At 44.3% G+C, this 20875-nt stretch overlaps 1 protein-coding gene across 2 annotated transcripts; it reads right to left on the bottom strand.

The window, feature by feature from the left end:
- Positions 1-2925: 2925 nt before the first annotated feature.
- On the bottom strand, positions 2926-19686 carry LOC132824794 (ras-related protein Rab-19-like). Of its 2 annotated transcripts, none has more exons than XM_060839537.1 (4): positions 19589-19686; positions 15798-15993; positions 14152-14335; positions 2926-3525 (listed from the first exon to the last, which is right to left on the bottom strand). In XM_060839537.1, the coding sequence occupies exons 2-4, from the start codon at positions 15990-15992 to the stop codon at positions 3251-3253; spliced, it is 654 nt and encodes a 217-aa protein (XP_060695520.1). In that variant the 5' UTR covers position 15993; positions 19589-19686; the 3' UTR covers positions 2926-3250. The 2 variants fall into 2 exon arrangements, with proteins under 2 accessions (XP_060695520.1, XP_060695521.1); XM_060839538.1 differs by having other exon boundaries at positions 14152-14329.
- Positions 19687-20875: the final 1189 nt, after the last annotated feature.

Genomic DNA, 20875 nt, shown 5'->3' with positions numbered 1-20875 from the left:
TTGATAAGTTCTGAACTTTGGCATGCAGGACAAAAGATAAAACTTTTCAATAATTGTTTTTGTCATGCAGACCTCAGGATTGTAGATAATGAAGAGGTCATTAAGAGACATTAGGAGGCCATGGATACACTGGGAACGTTGGCCGTTTAATACAGAGAACTGTCATATGATGCATTTTGGGAGGGAGGATGCATGGAGGCATGTTTATTTGTTTAGGATGAATTTCAAGAGGTGCTGGATCAGATAAACCTGGGTGCATACACACACAAAGAGACAAGTCGATCAAAATGTAAGAAACATACTGGATCCATAGCTTCCTAAAATGAAGCAAAGGATCAGATTCTCATGCCTCTGTAAATGTTGAGATGGAGGTGGGGAGATTTAAATGTGATTGTCAGGACTGCCTTCAGTTTTGTCAGAGTTCTGAGATAATGGGATGGGCAGTGAGCCTGCACACAGCAACTCTGTCCTGGCCCATTCCATTGCAGGTGAAGGAATTTCAAACTCTTTCAAATTAATTGGGAAAATTTGGTTCAGAATCTTGGTTCATGGCACTATGAACTGGGAGGGAAATCTCATTTGGAACAGATAAGACAACTGCCCATGTTTTTTATTATATATGCTAAACATCTAAAGTTCTAAATTGGAGCAAGGCCAATTTTGATGGTATGAGGCGAGAACTTTCAAACGTTGATTGGGGGTGGAAACTCATAGGTAAAGGACAGCTGGCAAGCGGGAGGCCTTTCAAAAGGAGATAACAAGTTCAGAGGCAGTTTGTTCCTGTTTGTGTGAAAGGCAAGGCTGGTAGGTGTAAGGAAAACTAGAGAAATTGAGGCGCTGGTCAAGATGGAAGCATATGTGTGGTATATTGAGTTAATCCTGAGAGGAGTATAAAGGCAGTAGGATTATACTCAAGAGGGAAATCAGGAGGGCAAAAAGGGGACATGAGATAGCTTTGGCAAATAGGGTTAAGAGAATCCAAAGGGTTTTTGTAAATACATTAAGGACAAAAGAGTAACAAGTGGGAGAATAGGGCCCCTTAAAGATCAACAAGGCCACCTGTATGTGGAACCACAGGAGATTGGTGAGATACTAAATGAATATTTTGTGTCAGTATTTACTGTGGAGATTATACAAGTTAGAGAACTTAGAGAAATAGTGATATTTGGAAATGTCCATATCACAGAGGAGGAGGTGCTGAAAGTCTTAAAACACATAAAGATGGATAAATCCCCCAGACCTGATCAGATGTATCCCAGAACTCGGTAGGAAGCTCTTCCAAGATTTCTGGGCCCCTTGCTGAGATATTTGGATCATCAATAGGTGAGGTGCCAGAAGACTGAAGGGTGGCTAATGTGGTGTCATTGTGGAAGAAAGATGGTAAGGAAAAGCCAGTCTGATGAGCCTGATGTTAGAGGTGGGTAGTTTTCAGTGTCATGGAGTCATACAGCACGGAAAGAGACACTTTGGTCCGACCAGTTCATGCTCACCTTAATCCCAAACTAAACAAGTCCCTCCTGCCTGAGTTTGGCTTATATCCCCCTAAACATTTCTTATTCACATACTTACCTAAATGTCTTTTAAACGTTGTAACTGTACTCACCGACTTCTTCCTCTGGAGTTTCATTCCACATACAAACCAGTCTATGTGAAAAAAAATACCCCTCAAGTCCTTTTAAATCTCTTTTTATCTCACCTTAAGAACCTACCCCCCCCCCGACTTGAAATCTCCCACCCGAGAGAAAAGACACCTGCCATTCACCTTATCTATACCACTCAATATTTTATAAGGTCACCTCTCAACCTCCTACACTTCAGTGAAAAAAAAATCCTAGCTTATCCGGCACCTCCTTATAACTCAAACTCTGCATTCCTGGTAAAAGAGCAACATGGTGGCTCAGTGGTTAGCACTGCTGCCTCACAGCACCAAGGACCTGGATTCAGTTCCAGCCTTGAGTGACTGTGTAGAGTTTGCACATTCTCTCTGTGCCTACGTGGGTTTCCTCCCACAGTCCAAAGATGTGCAGGTTAGGTGCATTGGTCATGCCAAATTGTCCATCGTGTTCAGGGTTTGCTACATTAGTCAGGAGAATGTGTCTAGGTGGGTACTCTTTGGAGGGTCAGTGTGAACTTGTTGGGCCAAATGGTCTGTTTCCACACGAGGGATTCTATGATAAAATCTTTTCTGAACCTTCTCCAGCTTAATATTATCCTTATTATTATGGAGCTACATGTAAGCCAGACCAGCTAAGAACTAAAGGACATTAGTGAATCAGATTGTATTTTCTCCAACAAACATTAAACTTTTAATTCATTTTACAGTTAAATTAAAATTTTACCATTTGCCATGGTAGGACCAGAACACAGGTCCGTAGTCCTTTACTTACGTATCTGGATTAATAGTCTCTGAACAATACCTTTGCTCATGCCAGACGGTCAGCTGAAAGGAGTTGGAGAGTTGGTAGGTAGTGAGGGAATGCTGCACTGTTGGAGAATGAGCACTGAGATAACTCTACACTGTCAGTGAAGCATGGCGTGAGAGAGTGCTGCATTGTTGGAGAGTCAATGCTGTCTGAAGGCAGTGCTGAGGGAACGTCGCAATGTCGAAGGGTCAGTGCTGAGGAAATGCTTCACTGTTGGAGGGTCATTCCTAAAGGAACACCACGCTGTCAGAGGATCAATGCTGAGGGAAGTTCCATACTGTCAGAAGGTCTGTGCCTAGGGAATGCCTCACTGTCAGAGGGTCAGTGCTCAGGGAGTGCTGCAGTGTCAGAGTTGATGTACTAAGATTTGCTGTGCATGTACCTCTGAGAATCTTCCACCTTGCATTTCTGGCAGCATGGATGAGGCAAGGAAACAAACAATGGCCTCCAATCTGGAAACATGACTTTATTTGAAGTTATTCCCCCCACCCATCCCCCGATTCCTGAGTCACATTCATGTGTAGTGGAATGTGAGCTGCTTTCTTAAGACTTGCATCTTACTTTCCAGAAGCTTTTCAGTAAAACTCCGAGAAATGTCTTGGGCTTTAATCAGATGCATTGTCTTGATAAAAGATAAAACATAGCTGACCAAATGCCGAAGGAGCAACTTTACAATGTTACTGTAGCTCCAGTTTTATCTGTAATCCCAACCATCAGCCCGAGTGCTGTTGGCTGCAGTTCTGCTCCAGCGGATGAAGCCGGCCATTCTGGATACTGTAACCCTGCAGAATCCAACCTGGGCTCCCACGTGAAGTCACTGCTGCTGCTCACCGTGGGGAGCAGGAGCAGGAGCTTCTTTCACTGGGCACGGTGGTGTTCAGAGGCCGGGAATCTAAGTGCAGTGTGCTTTGAGCATTCCCACTGGACAAGTTCAGGCCGTTCCTTGCCAGCAGCTCACGGGTCATCAGCAGAAAGGCTTCATCAACATTCTGCGCGTCTTTGGCCGACGTCTCCAGTACGGCCAATAGCCCAAACTTCTCGGCCACGTTACAGGCCTCCTCGAAGGGAACTTCACGTCTTTCCTTCAGGTCAGCTTTATTTCCTAACCGGGGGGCAGAAAGGAAACCAGGCTAAGTCCCAGATGAAATACAAACACTGAATGAAGCAGTTTAATATGAGGTCACTTGGATCAGCGTACTGGCATCGGTTCAAAGAGTGTCACTTCCCTGTATTTCCCCTACAGCCAAATATAACTAATCTGTGTATTTTTCTCTTTCCATGGTTTCTTCTGGATCTGCTCCACTGCCTTTTTTCCAGACTGTGCAGTCTACAGCAGAACTGAATGTTTGAAGAATCTCAACTCCAGCTGACTATTTGCCCAATCAACTTTGATCAGATTCCTGTGAATTCTGACTCCTACCACTGGAGATTATGCCTGAAACGTCGAATCTCCTGTTCCTTGGATGCTGCCTGACCTGCTGCGCTTTTCCAGCAACACATTTTCAGCACACCTCAAATCCAGGCAATGTCCTGTAAGGGAGATCTACCAGGACATTGCCTGGGCTGGAGAGTTTAAGTTATGAAGGGAGATTGGGGACATGATTGAGAGATATAAAATTATGAGGGGCATAGATAATGTAGACAAGTTAATAGACTTTTCCCCTTGATGGAAGGATCAATGACCAGGGCTGTAGATTTAAAGTAAGCGCAGCAAGTTTAGAAGGTCATGAGGAAAAGATTTTTTCACCCAGAGGGTAGTGGGAATCTGGAACTCTTTGCCTGTAAGGGTGGGAGAGTAGGAAACCCTCAGAACATTGAAGAAGTATTTCGATGTGCACTTATGATGCAAAGGCTATGGGCCAAGTTATGGAAAATGGAATTTGGATAGACAGGTGGTTGTTTTTAATCAGCACTGACTCATTGGGCTGAAGGACCTTTTATCTCTGTGACTTTCCATAACCCAATCCAACAAGTCCCAGCCCCACTGTAACCCTTCGGGTTTATTTCCCGAGTGCCTGTCTAATTTTGTTGTGACATCAATCATTGTCTTCACTTCCACCACCTTGTAGACAGAGTTTCCTGATATTGGCACTTGCTGTGTAGGAAAGATCTTCCTCACATCCCCTTCACTCCCCCTCCTCCTGTTTGAAATCTTCATCTCTAAACCCTCCTCCTTGTAACTGATAGGACAACTGATATTACCTTTATGATTCTGTATGAACTATAGACTTGGTCACCTCACTCAAAACTCTCCTCCATCTGCTTTATCCCAAAGAAAACAATCTCAGCATCTCCAATCTGATCCTGTAGCTAAAACCCCTCATCCTGAAACCATTTTGATAAATCTCCTCTGCACCTCCTGAAGGTCCCTCACGTCCTGCCTAAAGTGGAGGGACCAGAACTGGATGCAATGCTGTAGGTGTGACCTAGCCAGAGATTTATAAAGGTTCAGCATAGATTGGTGTCTTTTGGGTGCAGTGGTGCTGTGGGTGGCAGAGAGCATTACTGCCAGGCCTTCTTGGGTAAAAATTAAATTGAAATAAAAAGATAAAATATAAAGCAAACATCTAAAGGCCCTCTTGTGGGTACAGTTGTAGTGTCCCTCTCCCTGAACAAAAGATAAAGAAATAGAGGTTCAGCATAATGCTCCTCCTTCATAATGAAACCTCTGTTTATAAAGTCAAAGATCTCATATGCTTTGCTAATCACAGTCTCAGCATGTTGTCCCTACCTCAAATATCTCTACACCTGCACACCCTATGGAACTGTGTCATTTAGTCTTTATCACCTCTCCCTTCTGATAAAATGCTTCACATCATATTTCTCTGCACTGAATTCCAGCTGTCAGTTGTCAGCCCATTCTGCCTGCCTGCCTGCCTATGTCCTGTTTGTGAATTAGAACCATACTCACTGTTTTCCACAGCCCCCAGTCTGGTATTAGAGGCAATTTTTAAAATATTACTCTGTATTCCAATATTCATGTCATTTATACATAAACTGTTGTTTGACAATTGAGTATTGCTGAAAGAAAAAGACATTGTACAAAGTTTTTCATTTTGCAGGCATCAGGACAACAAGAATTTAAAAAAAAACGCAAAAGAATTGCAGAGGCTAGAAATCAGAAACAGAAATTGCTGGAAAAAAAAAATCAGCAGGTCCAACGGTATCTGTGGACAGAAATCAGAGTTAATGTTTCAGGTCCAATGTGACCCTTCCTCAGAATTCACATGAATACCAATTTAAGGGACAACTGAAATATACTACATGACAGGAGAGTGCTGATTGGTTGGTAAGTTGACTCTAGTTGAGAGAGACATTGCCAGAGAATGCACCCATTAATGCTTATTGACAGTTAATTGCTAGGCTTTCTTTAAATTTTAAACCAGGTAGTTTGACTCGGATTGATTCATTGCCCTAGAAATGAACCACTGAATAAATCGCCTGTAACTGTTATGTTGAGTTGGAAGGGGAGGTGTGTGTACACATGTTCTTTCTGTTCATAGAGCAGGGCATATGTACGTGCAAGTTCACCATCTTGCAAGGCCAACTCACAACTGGTGTTAATGTAATTAGAATCATCGAGTCATAGAGATGTAAATCTTTGGGAGAAAGTGAGGACTGCAGATGCTGGAGATCAGAATCGAGAGTGTAGTGCTGGAAAAGTACAGCAGGTCAGGCAACATCTGAGGAGCAGGAGCATCGAAGTTTTGGGCATAGGCCTTTCATCAGGAACCTCCTGCTCCTCAGATGCTGCCTGACCTGCTGTGCTTTTCCAGCACCATATTCTTGAACATAATTCTTTGCACAGATTTTGAGGAAGATTTATCACTCAGATGGTTGAAACTCTGTTTTGGAAGAGGGTGTAGACAGGGCTACTGAATATTTCTAAGACAGGTAGCTTTATTCCCTTTTCCAACAAAGATTTTTTGGGGGTAGACAGGGATGTGAAATTCAGAAGACAAAAATTAGTCATGTCCCTGCTGAATGGTTCAGTGGGCTTGAAAGGTCAATGGCCCACATCTGCTCGCGGTTCATATTCATTTAATTGAAATGCTTAAATTATGATAAATGGCACAAAACAAACTTAATGTTAGACACTGGAGTAGGTGTAGACACAGCAAAGTAGCTAAAATCAGACTTTCTTTTGATGCAGAAGGCGTCCAACTCAAACTTATGGGACAATTGGCTCTGAGACATCAATACAAATGAAAAAAATTCACAGAAAGCTCAGCCAATCCAAAAGCTATTCAGAAACCCTGGAGAGTTTAAAACAGCTGATCATTGCAATGAAACCAAATGCCAAACCAGTTGGGCTTGTTCATCCCCAAGGAAGGTTTCACACTCACTTTTAAAGAAAGTGAAACTAGAAATTGATTCAAAGCTGCTTCAGGAATTGATGACTCACCAGTGACAAAACTAACACATTGATTTTGGTATTGGAATCATACCTGAACATCAAACAGGTTGTTGCAAATCTGTGCTGATGTTTTTTAGATTATTTTCATTATTGTCATTTCACCATGATAGCTTTGCTGCAATACATTGCCGATCCCTAGTTGCCCTTGAGAGGTGGTAGTGAACTGCCTTCTTGAACAGCTGCAGCCCTTGGGATGTAGGTGAATCCATAGTTCTTTTCGCAAGTGTCTTTTAGGAAGGGAGTTCCAGGATATTGACCCAGTGACAATGTTGGAATGGTGATATAGTTCTAGTCTGGATAGTGTGCGAGAGAAGCCTCCAAGTAATGGTTTTCCTGGACATCTGCTGCTCTTGTCTTTCTCGGTGTTAGAGGTCATGGGTTTGGAAAGTGTGTTAGATGGGCCTTGGCGAGTTGCTGCAGTGCATCTTATAGATGGTACATACTGCTGCTACTCTTAAGAGTCGTAGATGTATATAGTAGAGAAAGGCCTTTCAGACCATCAAGTCTGTCTGCTTAAAAACAAGTACCTAACTGATTAGATTAGATTTCCTACCGAGTGGAACCAGGCCCTTCAGCCCAACAAGTCCACACCAACCCTCCGAAGAGTAACCCAACCAGACCCATTTCCCTCTGACTAATGCAACTAACACTATGGGCAATTTAGCATGGCCAATTCGCCTGACTTGCACATCTTTGTGACTGTGGGGGGAAACTGGAGCACCCGGAGGAAACCCACGCAGGCACAGGGAGAACGGACAAACTCTACACAGACAGTCACCCGTGGCTGGAATTGAACCTGGCACCCTGGTGCTGTGAGGTAGCATTGCTAAGCACTGTGCCACCCCTATTTTAGTCCCATTTTCGAATACTTGAACCTGTGCCTTGTATGCCTAAGCATTGCAAGTACACATCTTTTTAAAAATATATTCACAGAATGTGAATGTTGCTAGCTGGACCAGCATTTATCACCCACTTCTAATTGCCCAGTGGGCAGCTGAGTCAGGTAGTTAAGTTGGGGGGGGGGGGGGGGGGGTGTAGTTGATTCTGAAACAGAGGATCTCGAACTTCAGTAAAGGAAATTATGATGATATGAGGCATGAGTTAGCTATGATGGATTGGGAAAAGTTACCGAAAAGGAATGAAAATAGATATGCAATGGCAACATTCAAAGGCCAAAGGGGTGAACCACAAACATTATATATTCCTGTCTGACACAAGAGTGCAAAGACAATAGTGGCCAAACCATGGCTTCGGAGGGACATTAGAGTTATTATTAGATGCATAAAAGAGGCCTTCATGTTGGAAAAAAAATTTAGAAATCAGCAAAGGATAATTAAGAGATTAATTAAGAAGGGATCGGTATTAGGATCCCAGCTATTCACAATAATAATTCAAAATAAATATATGAGGTAACTGAATGTAAAGTACCAAAATTTGTAGAAGACATAAAGCTGGGTAGGGGCAGAGATGTGAAGGGGATGCAGAGATGTTTGCAGTGTGATTTGAACAGTCTGAGTGAGTGGACAAATGCATGAAAGATAAATGTGAGTTTTTCCACTGAGTTGGCAAAAATAAAAAGGTAGATTATTCTTTGACTGGCTGTAAATTGAGAGGGAATCGTTTAACGAGACTTAGGGTATCCTTATGCACCAGTTGTTGAAAGCAAGCTCACAGATGTAGCAGGCAGGAAAGAAAATTGAACTGTATACTGGCCTTCATAGCAAGAGGACTTGAATACAGTAAAAAGGATGTCTTACTGCAATCATGCAGGGCCCTGGTGAGGCTACACCTAGGATACTGTGTACAGTTTTGGTTTCCTTATGTGAGGAAGAATGTTCTTGCTCTAGAGGGAGTGCAGAGAACATAGAACATAGAAGGATACAGCGCAGTACAGGCCCTTCGGCCCTCGATGTTGCGCCGACCGAATCCTACCTAACCTATACTAGCCCAATAACTTCCAAATGCCTATCCAATGCCCGCTTAAATGACCATAAAGAAGGAGAGTTCACCACTGATACGGGCAGGGCATTCCATGAACTCACAACCCGCTGTGTGAAGAATCTACCCCTAACATCTGTCCTATACCTACCACCCCTTAATTTAAAGCTATGTCCCCTAGTAACACCTGACTCCATTAGCGGTAAAAGGTTCTTAGTATCTACCCTATCTAAACCCCTAATCATCTTATACACTTCTATCAGATCTCCCCTAAACCTTCTCTTCTCCAATGAGAACAGCCCCAAGTGCCTCAGCCTTTCCTCATAAGATTTTCCTACCATTCCAGGCAACATCCTGGTAAACCTCCTCTGCACTCGTTCCAAAGCTTCCACATCCTTCCTATAGTATGGCGACCAAAACTGCACACAATACTCCAGATGAGGCCTCACCAGAGTCTTATACAACTGCAACATGACCTCAGGACTCCGGAACTCAATTCCTCTGCCAATAAAGTCCAGTACACCATATGCCTTCCTCACAGCACTATTTACCTGGGTGGCAACTTTCAGAGATCTGTGTACATGGACACCAAGATCCCTCTGCTCATACACACTACCAAGTAGCCTACCATTAGCCCAGTAATCCATCATCTTGTTATTCCTACCAAAGTGAACAACTTCGCACTTAGCTACATTGAATTCCATTTGCCACATTTCCGCCCAGCTCTGCAACTTATCTATATCCCGCTGTAACCTACCACTTCCTTCCTCACTATCCACAACTCCACCGACTTTTGTGTCATCCGCAAACTTGCTTACCCAGCTTTCAAGTCCTTCCTCTAGATCATTTATAAAGATAACAAAAAGCAATGGTCCCAAAACAGATCCTTGTGGTACACCGCTAGTAACTGCGCTCCAAGATAAACATAATCCATCAACTACTACCCTCTGTCTCCTTCCAGCCAGCCAATTCCTAATCCAAACCTCTAATGTATCCTCAATGCCATACCTCCGAAGTTTTAACATTAGCCTACCATGGGGAACCTTATCGAACGCCTTACTAAAATCCATATACACAACATCTACTGCTTTACCCTCATCCACTTCCTTAGTCACCTTCTCAAAGAACTCAATAAGGTTTGTGAGGCACGACCTGCCCTTCACAAAACCATGCTGGCTATCCCTGATCACATTATTCCTACCCAGATGTTCATAAATCTTATCCCTTACCATTCTCTCTAAGACTTTGCCCACCACTGAAGTCAGACTCACTGGCCTATAGTTACTAGGGCTATCCCTACTCCCTTTCTTGAACAATGGGACCACATTCGCTATCCTCCAGTCCTCTGGTACTATTCCCGTTGACAACGACGACATAAAAATCCAGGCCAATGGCTCTGCTATCTCCTCCCTAGCTTCCCATAGGATCCTGGGGTAAATGCCATCAGGCCCAGGAGACTTATCTATATTCATCCTTTCCAATATTCCCAAAACCTCTTCCCTGCATATTTCCAGGGCATCCATTCTAATTATTTGTGATTCCATATTCACATCAGCAACAGTGTCCTGTTCCTGAGTGAATACTGATGAAAAGTACTGATTTAATGTCTCTCCAATCTCCTCCGCCTCCACACACAACTTCCCACTACTATCCTTGACTGGACCGATACCTACCCTAGTCATCCTTTTATTCTTGACATACCTATAGAAAGCCTTTGGGTTTTCCCTAATCCTACCAGCTAAAGACTTTTCATGTCCCCATCTCGCTTCTCTTAGCTCCCTCTTTAGCTCCTTCCTGGCTACCTTATAACTCTCAATCGCCCCTACTGAACCTTCACGCCTCATCTTTACATATGCCGCCTTCTTCCCTTTCACAAGGGACTCCAATTCCTTACTAAACCACGGCTGCCTCACAAGGCCCTTTACACCATGCCTGACTGGTACATACCTATCGAGGACACGCAGTAGCTGCTCCTTGAACAATCCCCACATCTCATTAGTGTTCTTCTCTTGAAGCCTGTTTTTCCAATCCACACATCCTAAGTCATGCCTCACAGCATCATAATTTCCCTGCCCCCAGCTATAGCTCTTGCCCTGCGGCGCACGATTATCCCTCTCCATCACTAAAGTAAAAGTCACCGAGTTGTGGTCACTGTCCCCGAAGTGCTCACCTACCTCCAAGTCTAACACCTGGCCTGGTTCATTACCTAGAACCAAATCCAATATAGCCTCCCCTCTTGTTGGCCTGTCGACATATTGTGTCAGGAAACCCTCCTGCACACATTGTACAAACACCGACCCATCTAATGAACTCGAGCTATAGCTCTCCCAGTCAATATCTGGGAAGTTAAAGTCCCCCATAACAACCACCCTGCTACCTTCACTCTTTTCCTGAATCATCCTCGCAATATTATCCTCTACTTCTCTAGGACTATTAGGAGGCCTGTAGAAAACACCTAACAGGGTGACCTCACCTTTCCTATTTCTAACCTCAGCCCAAACTACCTCAGATGGCAAGTCCTCTTCCATCGTCCATTCCACTGCTGTGATACTGTCTTTGACAAGTAATGCCACGCCTCCCCCTTTTTTACCCCCATGTCTGATCCTACTAAAACATTTGAACCCTGGAACGTGCAACAGCCATTCTTGTCCCTGTTCTACCCACGTCTCTGTAATGGCCACAACATCGAAGTCCCAGGTACCAACCCACGCTGCAAGTTCACCTACCTTATTCCTTATACTTCTGGCATTGAAGTATACACACTTCAATCCACCCTTCTGGTTACAGGCACCCTCCTTAGAGATCGCTGCATTATTCCTAACCTCCCTACACTCAAGGTCCTGTACCCTAAAGCTACAGTCCTGGTTCCCATGCCCCCGCGGAGTTAGTTTAAACCCTCCTGGTTTACCAAATTGGGATGGCAGGATATAGGAGGAGAGTTTGTGAACCAAATGGGCTTTTCCAGACAGATAATTGGCAATACTTTCATGGTCATTATTAGATTTTTTTTCTTACTTCTAGATTTTAATTCAAGTTTCACCATCTGCTATGATGGGATTCATAGCTCCCAGAACATTACCTGGATCTCTGGATGAATAATCTAGCAATCATACCACAAGGCCATCGCCTCCTCTTAATCTTCTTCCATGCTATGAGGTTTTGTGCCTGTATCATCTTTAAAGGCAGTGAGTTGCAGATTCCCACCACCCTCTGAATGAAAAGATTTTTCCTCACAACCCTCTAAACCTTCTGCCCTAACTTTAAATCGGTGCCACCAGGTCCTTGATCTGTCCATCAAAGGGAAAATGTTTCTTCCTGTCTACCCTATCTCTGTTCCTCATGGATTTTATACATCTCTATCTCCTCTGCTGTAAGGAAAACAATCCCATTCTGTTCAATCTCTCATCACTGAAACTCTCAAGCCCAGATAACATCCTGATAAATCTCCTCTTTCCCCTTTCCAGTGCTGTAACATTCTTCCAATAATGTGGAATCCAGATATGTACATCAGTGATGCAGGGAATGAATGTTGAAGGCAGTGGATGTAGTGCCAATCAAGCAGGCTGCTCTGTCCTGGATGCTGTCAAGCTTCTTGAGTGTTGCTGGAGCTGCCCTCATCGAGGGAAGTAGGGATTTACGTCCCTGACTTGAACCGTGTAGGTGGTTGATAGGCTTTTGGAGAGCCAGGAGAGGAGTTAGTCACTGCAGTAATCTCACCCTCTGTACATGGCTGGTTGTACACACAGTTTTTCATTGTTGGTAATGGATATAAACATTCCCTTAAAAACTGGATTTTCCCACTAGTTAGTTCAACAGCTATCAAAGTTATGAACTTTCTGAAATTCTCGCATGTGAAAATAAAAGGAAGAATTATGAGGAGCACAGAGGTCATGTTGAACGAACATCAGCAATTTATATAGCGTAAACTTCTACACTCCCTTTTCTCTTAACTATTTATTATCTGCCTCCAGCTCTATAACAATATGCTGTTCCAGTGAGACATTTACAAAGACTACATCAACTTAATTTCAAAATCACACAGCTGTTGTTGTCTTCTGTGTCTCTCATTTTCCGACTGAGGATCTCCCTGGGTAATCATCTTTCCTTTTTGCTGCAAGTATGTTTCCTTTGATATGGAAAGTCACCATTGATAGAAAGGGTTTCTTTGTAGTTCGAAGTTAGAATCCCTACAATGTGGAAACGGACCATTTTAGCCCAACAAGTCCAAGTGACTCTCTGAACAATAAGCCACCCTGACCCATTCCCCTACCCTATTACTTTCCTAATTTCTTGGAGAGGAAGATGTTAGCTTTCCCTGCATCTTTGACATTTGCTCTCTCTCTCTCTCTCTCTCTCTCTTACTTTCAAAAGGGTGACATTTTGAAAATAAAGTATTAGCTCTTAGTAAGGAAGGTAAACTAACCCTCAGATAAAAGTGGTTCATCTCTTGGGCAATGCCCTGACCAATTCTGCATCAGGAGTAGTTGTTCTATAGTTATTGGCCAAGGAGGTTTAGTTAGGTGCATGGACACAGTAGAGATGACCAGCCCCCAACAAAATGTCCATCAATAGGGACTGATGGGGAGAGGGATAGTGATGAACCCTGACAAGAGAGGAAACAGCAGGAGTGCCCCATATTAGCTTGAGTGAAGAACAGTGACAGCTGTGGGTACCAAAGACCACAATTCAAATAATAAGCCCGTCTTCTCGAATGTCTTAAATACAACCACTTCACGAAGTTCAAACAAAAAAAGTTACAAACAGAAATCTTCTTCCTTCTGTGATAAAGCAGAGGACAAGATCATGGAGATTAGTGAAACTATATCATTGATGTTAGGCAGAGATGAATACAGAGTGCGAAGAGCTAATACCTAAGATGTCAGTAGTGAGCTTAGGTCATCAGTGAAGGAAGAGATCACAGCGACTGTAATATTAATTTGTATTTCCCTCAATAGTATCAGATACATCTCATTTGGACTCAGCATCTTTACTGCTGTCCATAATTAACAGATTAGTCCCAGATTAACAGATGGTTGGTGGGGTGGATTGGTGAGGAGTGTGGAGTATTGACCTATGCTTCAAATCAGTGACTCCAGGCCCTCACTGATCGCTGTCTGGTGATTAACCTATGATCGTGCCTTTTGCTGATCTGCAGTCCCTGTCTACTGATTGGTGATTTGTGAGCTCAGCTGGTAGGTGGTGTTTACAGACAAGAGATTAGCAAATCAAAGCAAAACACTGGAAATACTGAACAAATTTGGCAGCATCTGTGGGGAGTGAACAGAAAAGTTTCAGCTCAACCTTATATTGGTGATTTTCAAACTTGATTTGCTGATCACACGCAGGGTCTGAAAGCAACCACCTGAGACTTACCAATTAACATCTGGACAACGTTTGCAGCACCGTATCTCTGGATCTCGTTCACCCAGTGGGGCACTGAGTTGAAGGAAGATTGCTTAGTGATGTCATAAGCAATCATGGCTCCATGTGCACTGCGGTAGTAACTCTGTGTAATGGTCCGGAATCGCTCTTGTCCAGCTGTGTCCCAAACCTGCACCTTCACAGCACAAACACACCAGCAAAAAAATCTCATGATCCCCAGGAATTGTGTATCCCGCCAACATAAACACTGAATCACACATAACAGAAGGAAGAAAAAAGGGAGTGAGGTAGTGGGGGAGTGAGAGTGAGAGGAATAGGGGTGGATTGGATTGGAGAGAAGGGCAAGGGAGAACGGAAGGACAGAGGGTCAAGAAGGAAGGAAGAGAGGCATGAGGGAAAGAGAAGGTAGAGGTAGAGGGAATGCATAAGGGAAGCAGACTGAGAGATAAGGGAGGGAGAATGGGAGAGAAAAGGGCTAAGGGGAACACGAAGGAAAGGAGGCAGTGCAGACAGGAGTGAGAGAATGTCAGAGCAGACAGAAGGTAAACAGGGCAGTGGGGTAGGGAGGGAGAAAGACAAGGGAAAGGGAATGAGGGGAGGAATTGAGAAAAATAGGAAGAAGAGAGAGGCAGGGAACAATAGAATTGGGAGAGAGGGCCAGCAATGAGAAAGGGACAAAGGGAATTGGGGGAAGAGAGGATTGGGGGGAAATGGGGGTTGGAGGGAGGGCAAGAGGAACATTTGGTGAGCAAGAGTGAGAGAGGGGCAAAGGAGAATGGGAGAGAGATAAGAGTGTAAGGTAACTGGAGGGAGAAAAAGGCAGAAGGTCCAGAGGGAAAGGGGCATTGGGGACTGGAAATTGTGTGGTGGGGAAAGAAGAAAAGGGGTGGGGGGGGGGGGGGGGGGGAAGGGGTGACAGGAATGAGGGAGGGGCAGGGAACGGGAGTGAGAAGCATGAAAGAAGTGTGAGTGGAGGGTCTTGGGGGGAAAAAAAAAGAGGGTTGGAAGGCAATGAGAATGTGCAGGGGAGGATCAGGTGAGAGAGGTAAGTGGGTAGGGAGGGAAGGGGTCAAGAAGTATGGGATTTGGAAAGAGGCAGGGTAGACAGGATGGGGAAGGGGACTGGGAGGAAGACAGGCAGACAGGGGCAGTGTCCAGGAGGGAGAAAACAGCAGAGCAGACAGAAGGGGAGGGGGCAAGTTGATGGGAGACAGGGAGACAGAACATGCAAGAGAAGCAGGGGGAACAAGACGTGCAGAAGGGACGGGAGAGAGAAAGAGAAGCAGAGGACTAAGGAAGGGAGAGAGATACAGGAAGAAAAGGAGGGGGGTAAGAAGAGTGAGAGAGGGGCAGGGATAATAGGTTGGGCAGGGGGGGTAAGGGGGGTGGAAAGAGGGGAGCAGGAGGATTAGGAGGGACAGGGAGACAAGGAGGAATGTGAGGGAGAGATAGAGAGGTAGTATAGGAAATTGGTGAAAGAGAGACAGGGGGATAGTAATGAGTAAGGGCCAGGAGTTGGAACAGGATTTTGTGTGAGATACAAGGGAAAGGAAATGAGAGGGTGGTTGGGGTGAAAATGGGAGCATGAGAGGGGTAGTAGAGGTGAAAGAAGGTGGATTCCTGTGGGTTGTTGTCACCTTTACTCGCTTGCCCTCGATATTCAACGTTTTGACGATGAAGTCGACACCAATAGTATTCTGTTGTTTCTCAATGAATAATCCAGATTTGAAACGGTGGACTACACATGTTTTACCAATATTGGAATCTCCGATCAGTACGATCTTAAAGAGGAAGTCAAAGGCATCATCTGCACCCGTCGCTGCTGTGTTCATGCTGGAGTTAAATCATACAGAATATAAATCTCACACAATGTAATAAACTCAAGGTATTGTTAAAAAATATATTCATTGTCGGATCACAAAATGTTTACACTACAGGAGAGCATTCAGCCTGTTGTGTTTGTACTCTCTGATAAAAGTGTGAGAGAGGAAAAAAAGGGTATGACAGACCAGTTAGCCTATTTTCTGTGGTGGGAGGATTGTTGGAGTTTATAACCAAGGATGGGTTAACTAAATACTGAAAATTTTCAGTTAATCAGGGAGAACCAGCACAGGTTCCTGATGGACCTCACTGAATTATTTTGAAGAAGTCAGATAGATAGTGGACCAGGGGAATGTTATTGGAGATTGTTTATAGTCCAAGTCTATGGTTATGGACTCACAGAAGGCATTTGATAAAGTCCCATATAAGAAAACGGTTACTACGTTAGAAGCCCACAGAACCGAGGACAAACTACTAACATGGCTGGGAAATTGGTTGAGTGGAAAGTGACAGAGTAGGAATAATGTGTAAGCACTCAAATTGGCAGGATGTGACCAGTAGTGTTTTACAACAATCTGCGTTACGGCCTCAATTATTCACATTATTTATTAACAACTTGATTAATGGCATAGAAAGTCATATATCCAAAATTGTGGATGACACAAAGTTAGGTGGAATTGTAGACAATTCGATGATAGCATACAATTACAAAGTGATATTGGCAGACGAGGTGAATGGCAGACCTGTTGTAGATGGAGATCAATGCAAGTATGAGGTTATCCATAATGGATAGATCATGGTACTTTCCAGATGGTCTGAAGTTAAATACAGTTGTACAAAACACCAGTTAGACCCCACTTGGAGTACTGCGAGCAGATTTGTGCTCCACACCTGACGATAGTTTGGCCATACATTTGCAAGGATGTTACTTGGACTTCAGGGATGAGGTTATGACAAGGGATGATACAAATTTAGGCAGTTGTTTTGGAGTGGTGTGTGTAATAATGTAAACTGATTTCTGTCTGACTATACCCAGCAGAGAAATGAATGGTGTAGACGTGTTTGGCACAGGGAGTGACAATAGACAATAGATGCAGGAGTAGGCCATTCTGCCCTACGAGCCTGCACCACCATTCAATATGATCATGGCTGATCATCCTTAATCAGTATCCTGTTCCTGCCTTATCTCCATAACCCTTGATTCCACTATCCTTAAGAGCTCTATCCAACTCGTTCCTAAATGAATCCAGAGACTGGGCCTCCACTGCATTCCACACAGCCACCACTCTCTGGGCGAAGATGTTTCTCCTCATCTCTGTCCTAAATGGTCTACCCTGTATTTTTAAGCTGTGTCCTCTGGTTCGGCACTCACCCATCAGCGGAAACATGTTTCCTGCCTCCAGAGTGTCCAGTCCTTTAATAATCTTATATGTCTCAATCAATCCCCTCTCAGTCTTCAAGGGTATACAAGCCCAGTCGCTCCAGTCTTTCAGTGTAAGGTAGTCCCGCCATTCCAGGAATTGACCTCGTGAACCTACGCTGCACTCCCTCAATAGTCAGAATGTCTTTCCTCAAATTTGGAGACCAGAACTGCACACAATACTCCAGGTGTGGTCTCACCAGGGCCCTGTACAGCTGCAGAAAAACCTCTTGGCTTCCACACTCAATCCCTCTTGTTATGAAGGCCAGCATGCTATTAGCCTTCTTCACTACCTGCTGTACCTGCATGCTTGCTTTCATTGACTGGAGTAGAAGAACGAGGAGAAAGTGAGGACTGCAGGTGCTGGAGGTCAGAGCAGAAAATGTGTTGCTGGAAAAGCGCAGCAAGTCAGGCAGCATCCAAGGAACAGGAGAATCGACGTTTCGGGCATAAGCCCTTCTCAGATTCCTGAAGAATGGCTTATGCCCGAAATGTCGAATCTCCTGTTCCTTGGATGCTGCCTGACCTGCTCTGCTTTTCCAGCAACACATTTTCAGCTCTGGTGTAGAAAAACACCCAGATCTCTCTGTACTGCCTCTTTACCTAAATTGATTCCATTTAGGTAGTAATCTGCCTTCCTGTTCTTGCCACCAAAGTGGATAACCATACATTTATCCACATTAAACTGCATCTGACCACTCCCCTAACCTGTCCAGGTCACCCTGAAATCTCCTAACCTCCTCCTCACATTTCACCCTGCCACCCAGCTTAATATCATCAGCAAATTTGCCAATGTTATGTTATTACTAATACCATCTTCTATATCATTAATATATATTGTAAAAAGCTGCAGTCCCAGTACTGATCTCTGCAGTACCCCACTGGTCACTGCCTGCCGTTCCGAAATGGAGCCGTTTATCACTACTCTTTGTTTCCTGTCAGCCAACCAACTTTCAACCCAAGTTAGTACTTTGCCCCCAGTACCATGCGCCCTAATTTTGCTCACTAACCTCCTATGTGGGACTTTATCAAAAGCTTTCTGAAAGTCCAGGTACACTACATCTACTGGATCTCCCTCGTCCATCTTCAGAGTTACATCCTCAAAAATTCCAGAAGATTAGTCAAGCATGATTCCCCCTTCAAAAACCCATGCTGACTCTGACCTATCCTGTTACTACTATCCAGATGTATCGTAATTTCATCCTTTATAATAAATTCCAGCATCTTTCCCACCACTGAGGTCACTGAGTGGTGACTGCTCGACCCAGAATACCACATGGATTTTGCAATACATCCGATCTAGCATCAAACATGCCAGTCTGGCAGCTTCTGCACTGAATAAGCTATTTTAAGGTAGGTGGTTGACAAGAAGGTGGGTACAGGAAGTAGACAGCTGGAACAGATGGCTGTGCCCACAGCCAGCCAGAGGGTCCCACTACCTATTTTGTTCTTCTTGGTATCTAATGTCTGACTGCTTCTTTATTCTTGCTGTCTGCTGAAACCCAGGCTCTGTCCAGTACCCTCATAATCCCCAAAAGTTCCCTGTAACAGGTCTCCTTTCTCACACTGGAGGTTTACAAAAAGGCTTTGTGAGGTTTGAGACAATGAATTCCTCATTTCTGTTCTGAAAAGATAATCACCTGAGTTTAAATGGAATCTAAATCAGTGTCTCCCCAGTGACAGCCACTGTCCATGTTTCATTCTGGGACTTACTGGGAATGTATTATCATTGCCTTTTCTACCTGCCTCTTCGTTCAGATTCTCCACAAACGTCCTCTACACAGCCCTGAACCATATTCCAAAGTTTGCTTCCCTGATGTTTGTATGACTCTATCAAACTTCTTCATTTCAAACTATTGTTTTAAATCGCCAGAAGAGCAAACCTTCATCCCATCATAAGGAGTTCTTTTGCTCTCCAACCCGGTTCAATGCCTGTCCACAGCAATGCTCCTCCCTAATCACCGTCATCCCTGTACAAAGTGAAACCAAGCGCAGTCTTTCAACAGCGACCACAGATTTCAACTGCAGAGACAGCTCGGCCCAAGTCAGCACTTTCCCGCAAGCGGGACACAAGGACTTGCAGGTCCACATCGGAACACCTGAACTTCAAAGCATGAAGAATTACAACAGAAGCTGCACAGTCTCCAGCTCAGGGCACACCAGCCACCCATCTGTACAGACACTTACTTTCCACCATTCGTCTGTTTGTTCCGGAGAAGCAGCGACCTAGAGGTTTCATGAAAACAAACAATTTCCTTTCACCTGCTGAACACACCTGCAGCTGCCGCTTCCGGGTAGTGGGGACTGCTGGGATTTATAGGAGAAATGTTCCAGTCTGCTGGGATGTGTAGGAGAGATGTTCCATGCTGCGGGGATTTGTAGGAGAAACATTCCAGGCTGCCGGGGGTTGCAGGAGAAATGTTGGGATTTGTATAATTACAAGAATGATAGCTGGACTTCAGGGGTTAGGTTTCAAAAACAGAATATACAAATTAGGTCTATTTTCCCTAAAATTTAGATGGTTAAAGAGCGATCTGATTGAATTATTCAAGATATTGACAGGAGCAGATAAAGATAAACTATTTCCATTGATTGCAGATTCCAGAACCGGGGGGATAATCTGAGAATTAGGGGCAAGACGGTTTGGGAGAGATGTTAGGAAGTTCTTTCCAAAGATAAGTATTTGGAGTTAGGTCACAGATCAGCCATGACGTCATAGAATGGTGGAACAGGCTGGAGAGACTAAATGGCCTATTCCTGTTGCTCTGTTCCAAAACGTACAAAGCTACATGACAAGACCTGGCAAATTGGATTGGAAGAGATGGATAACTGATAACCAGCACAGACTTCATGGAATGCAAGGTCTCTTTTTAGGTGCTGATAAAACTCAATATATCCCTTTTGAATTGATTTGGTTTATTACTGTCACATGTACCAAGGTACAGTAAAAAATGTTGTCTTAAGTGTTTGATAGGCAAATCATCCTGTACAAGTACATTATGGTAACAGGGAGGAGCTGAAAAATGTGTTGCTGGAAAAGCGCAGCAGGTCAGGCAGCATCCAAGGAGCAGGAGAATCGACGTTTCGGGCATAAGCCCTCCTTCAGGAATGAGGAGGGTGTGCCAAGCAGGCTAAGATAAAAGGTAGGGAGGAGGAACTTGGGGGAGGGTCGTTGGGAATGCGATAGGTGGAAGGAGGTTAAGGTGAGGGTGATAGGCCAGAGAGGGGGTAGGGGCGGAGAGGTCGGGAAGAAGATTGCAGGTCAAGAAGGCGGTGCTGAGTACGAGGGTTGGGACTGAGATAAGGAGGGGGATGGGGAAATGAGAAAGCTGGAGAAACCTGCATTCATCCCTTGTGGTTGGAGGGTTCCTAGGCGGAAGATGAGGTGCTCTTCCTCCAGGCATCGTGTTGCCATGGTCTGGCGATGGAGGAGGCCAAGGACCTGCATGTCCTTGGCGGAGTGGGAGGGGGAGT

The sequence above is a fragment of the Hemiscyllium ocellatum genome, chromosome 19, assembly GCF_020745735.1.
Source record: "Hemiscyllium ocellatum isolate sHemOce1 chromosome 19, sHemOce1.pat.X.cur, whole genome shotgun sequence".
Lineage (NCBI taxonomy): Eukaryota > Metazoa > Chordata > Chondrichthyes > Orectolobiformes > Hemiscylliidae > Hemiscyllium > Hemiscyllium ocellatum.
The sequence above is the reverse complement of the archived record's forward strand: the minus strand, read 5'-3'. Positions and strand labels throughout refer to the sequence as shown.

What these genes read in the sequence shown, in the direction of transcription:
- LOC132824794 (XM_060839537.1), bottom strand. Translation starts at nt 15,992, where the DNA reads ATGAACACAGCAGCGACGGGTGCAGATGATGCCTTTGACTTCCTCTTT. An exon ending in TCGAGGGCAAGCGAGTAAAG is followed by an intron (nt 14,336 to 15,797) that starts GTGACAACAACC and finishes TGTGCTGTGAAG; the next exon opens with GTGCAGGTTTGGGACACAGC. An exon ending in CGTTGTCCAGATGTTAATTG is followed by an intron (nt 3,526 to 14,151) that starts GTAAGTCTCAGG and finishes CCCCCCGGTTAG; the next exon opens with GAAATAAAGCTGACCTGAAG.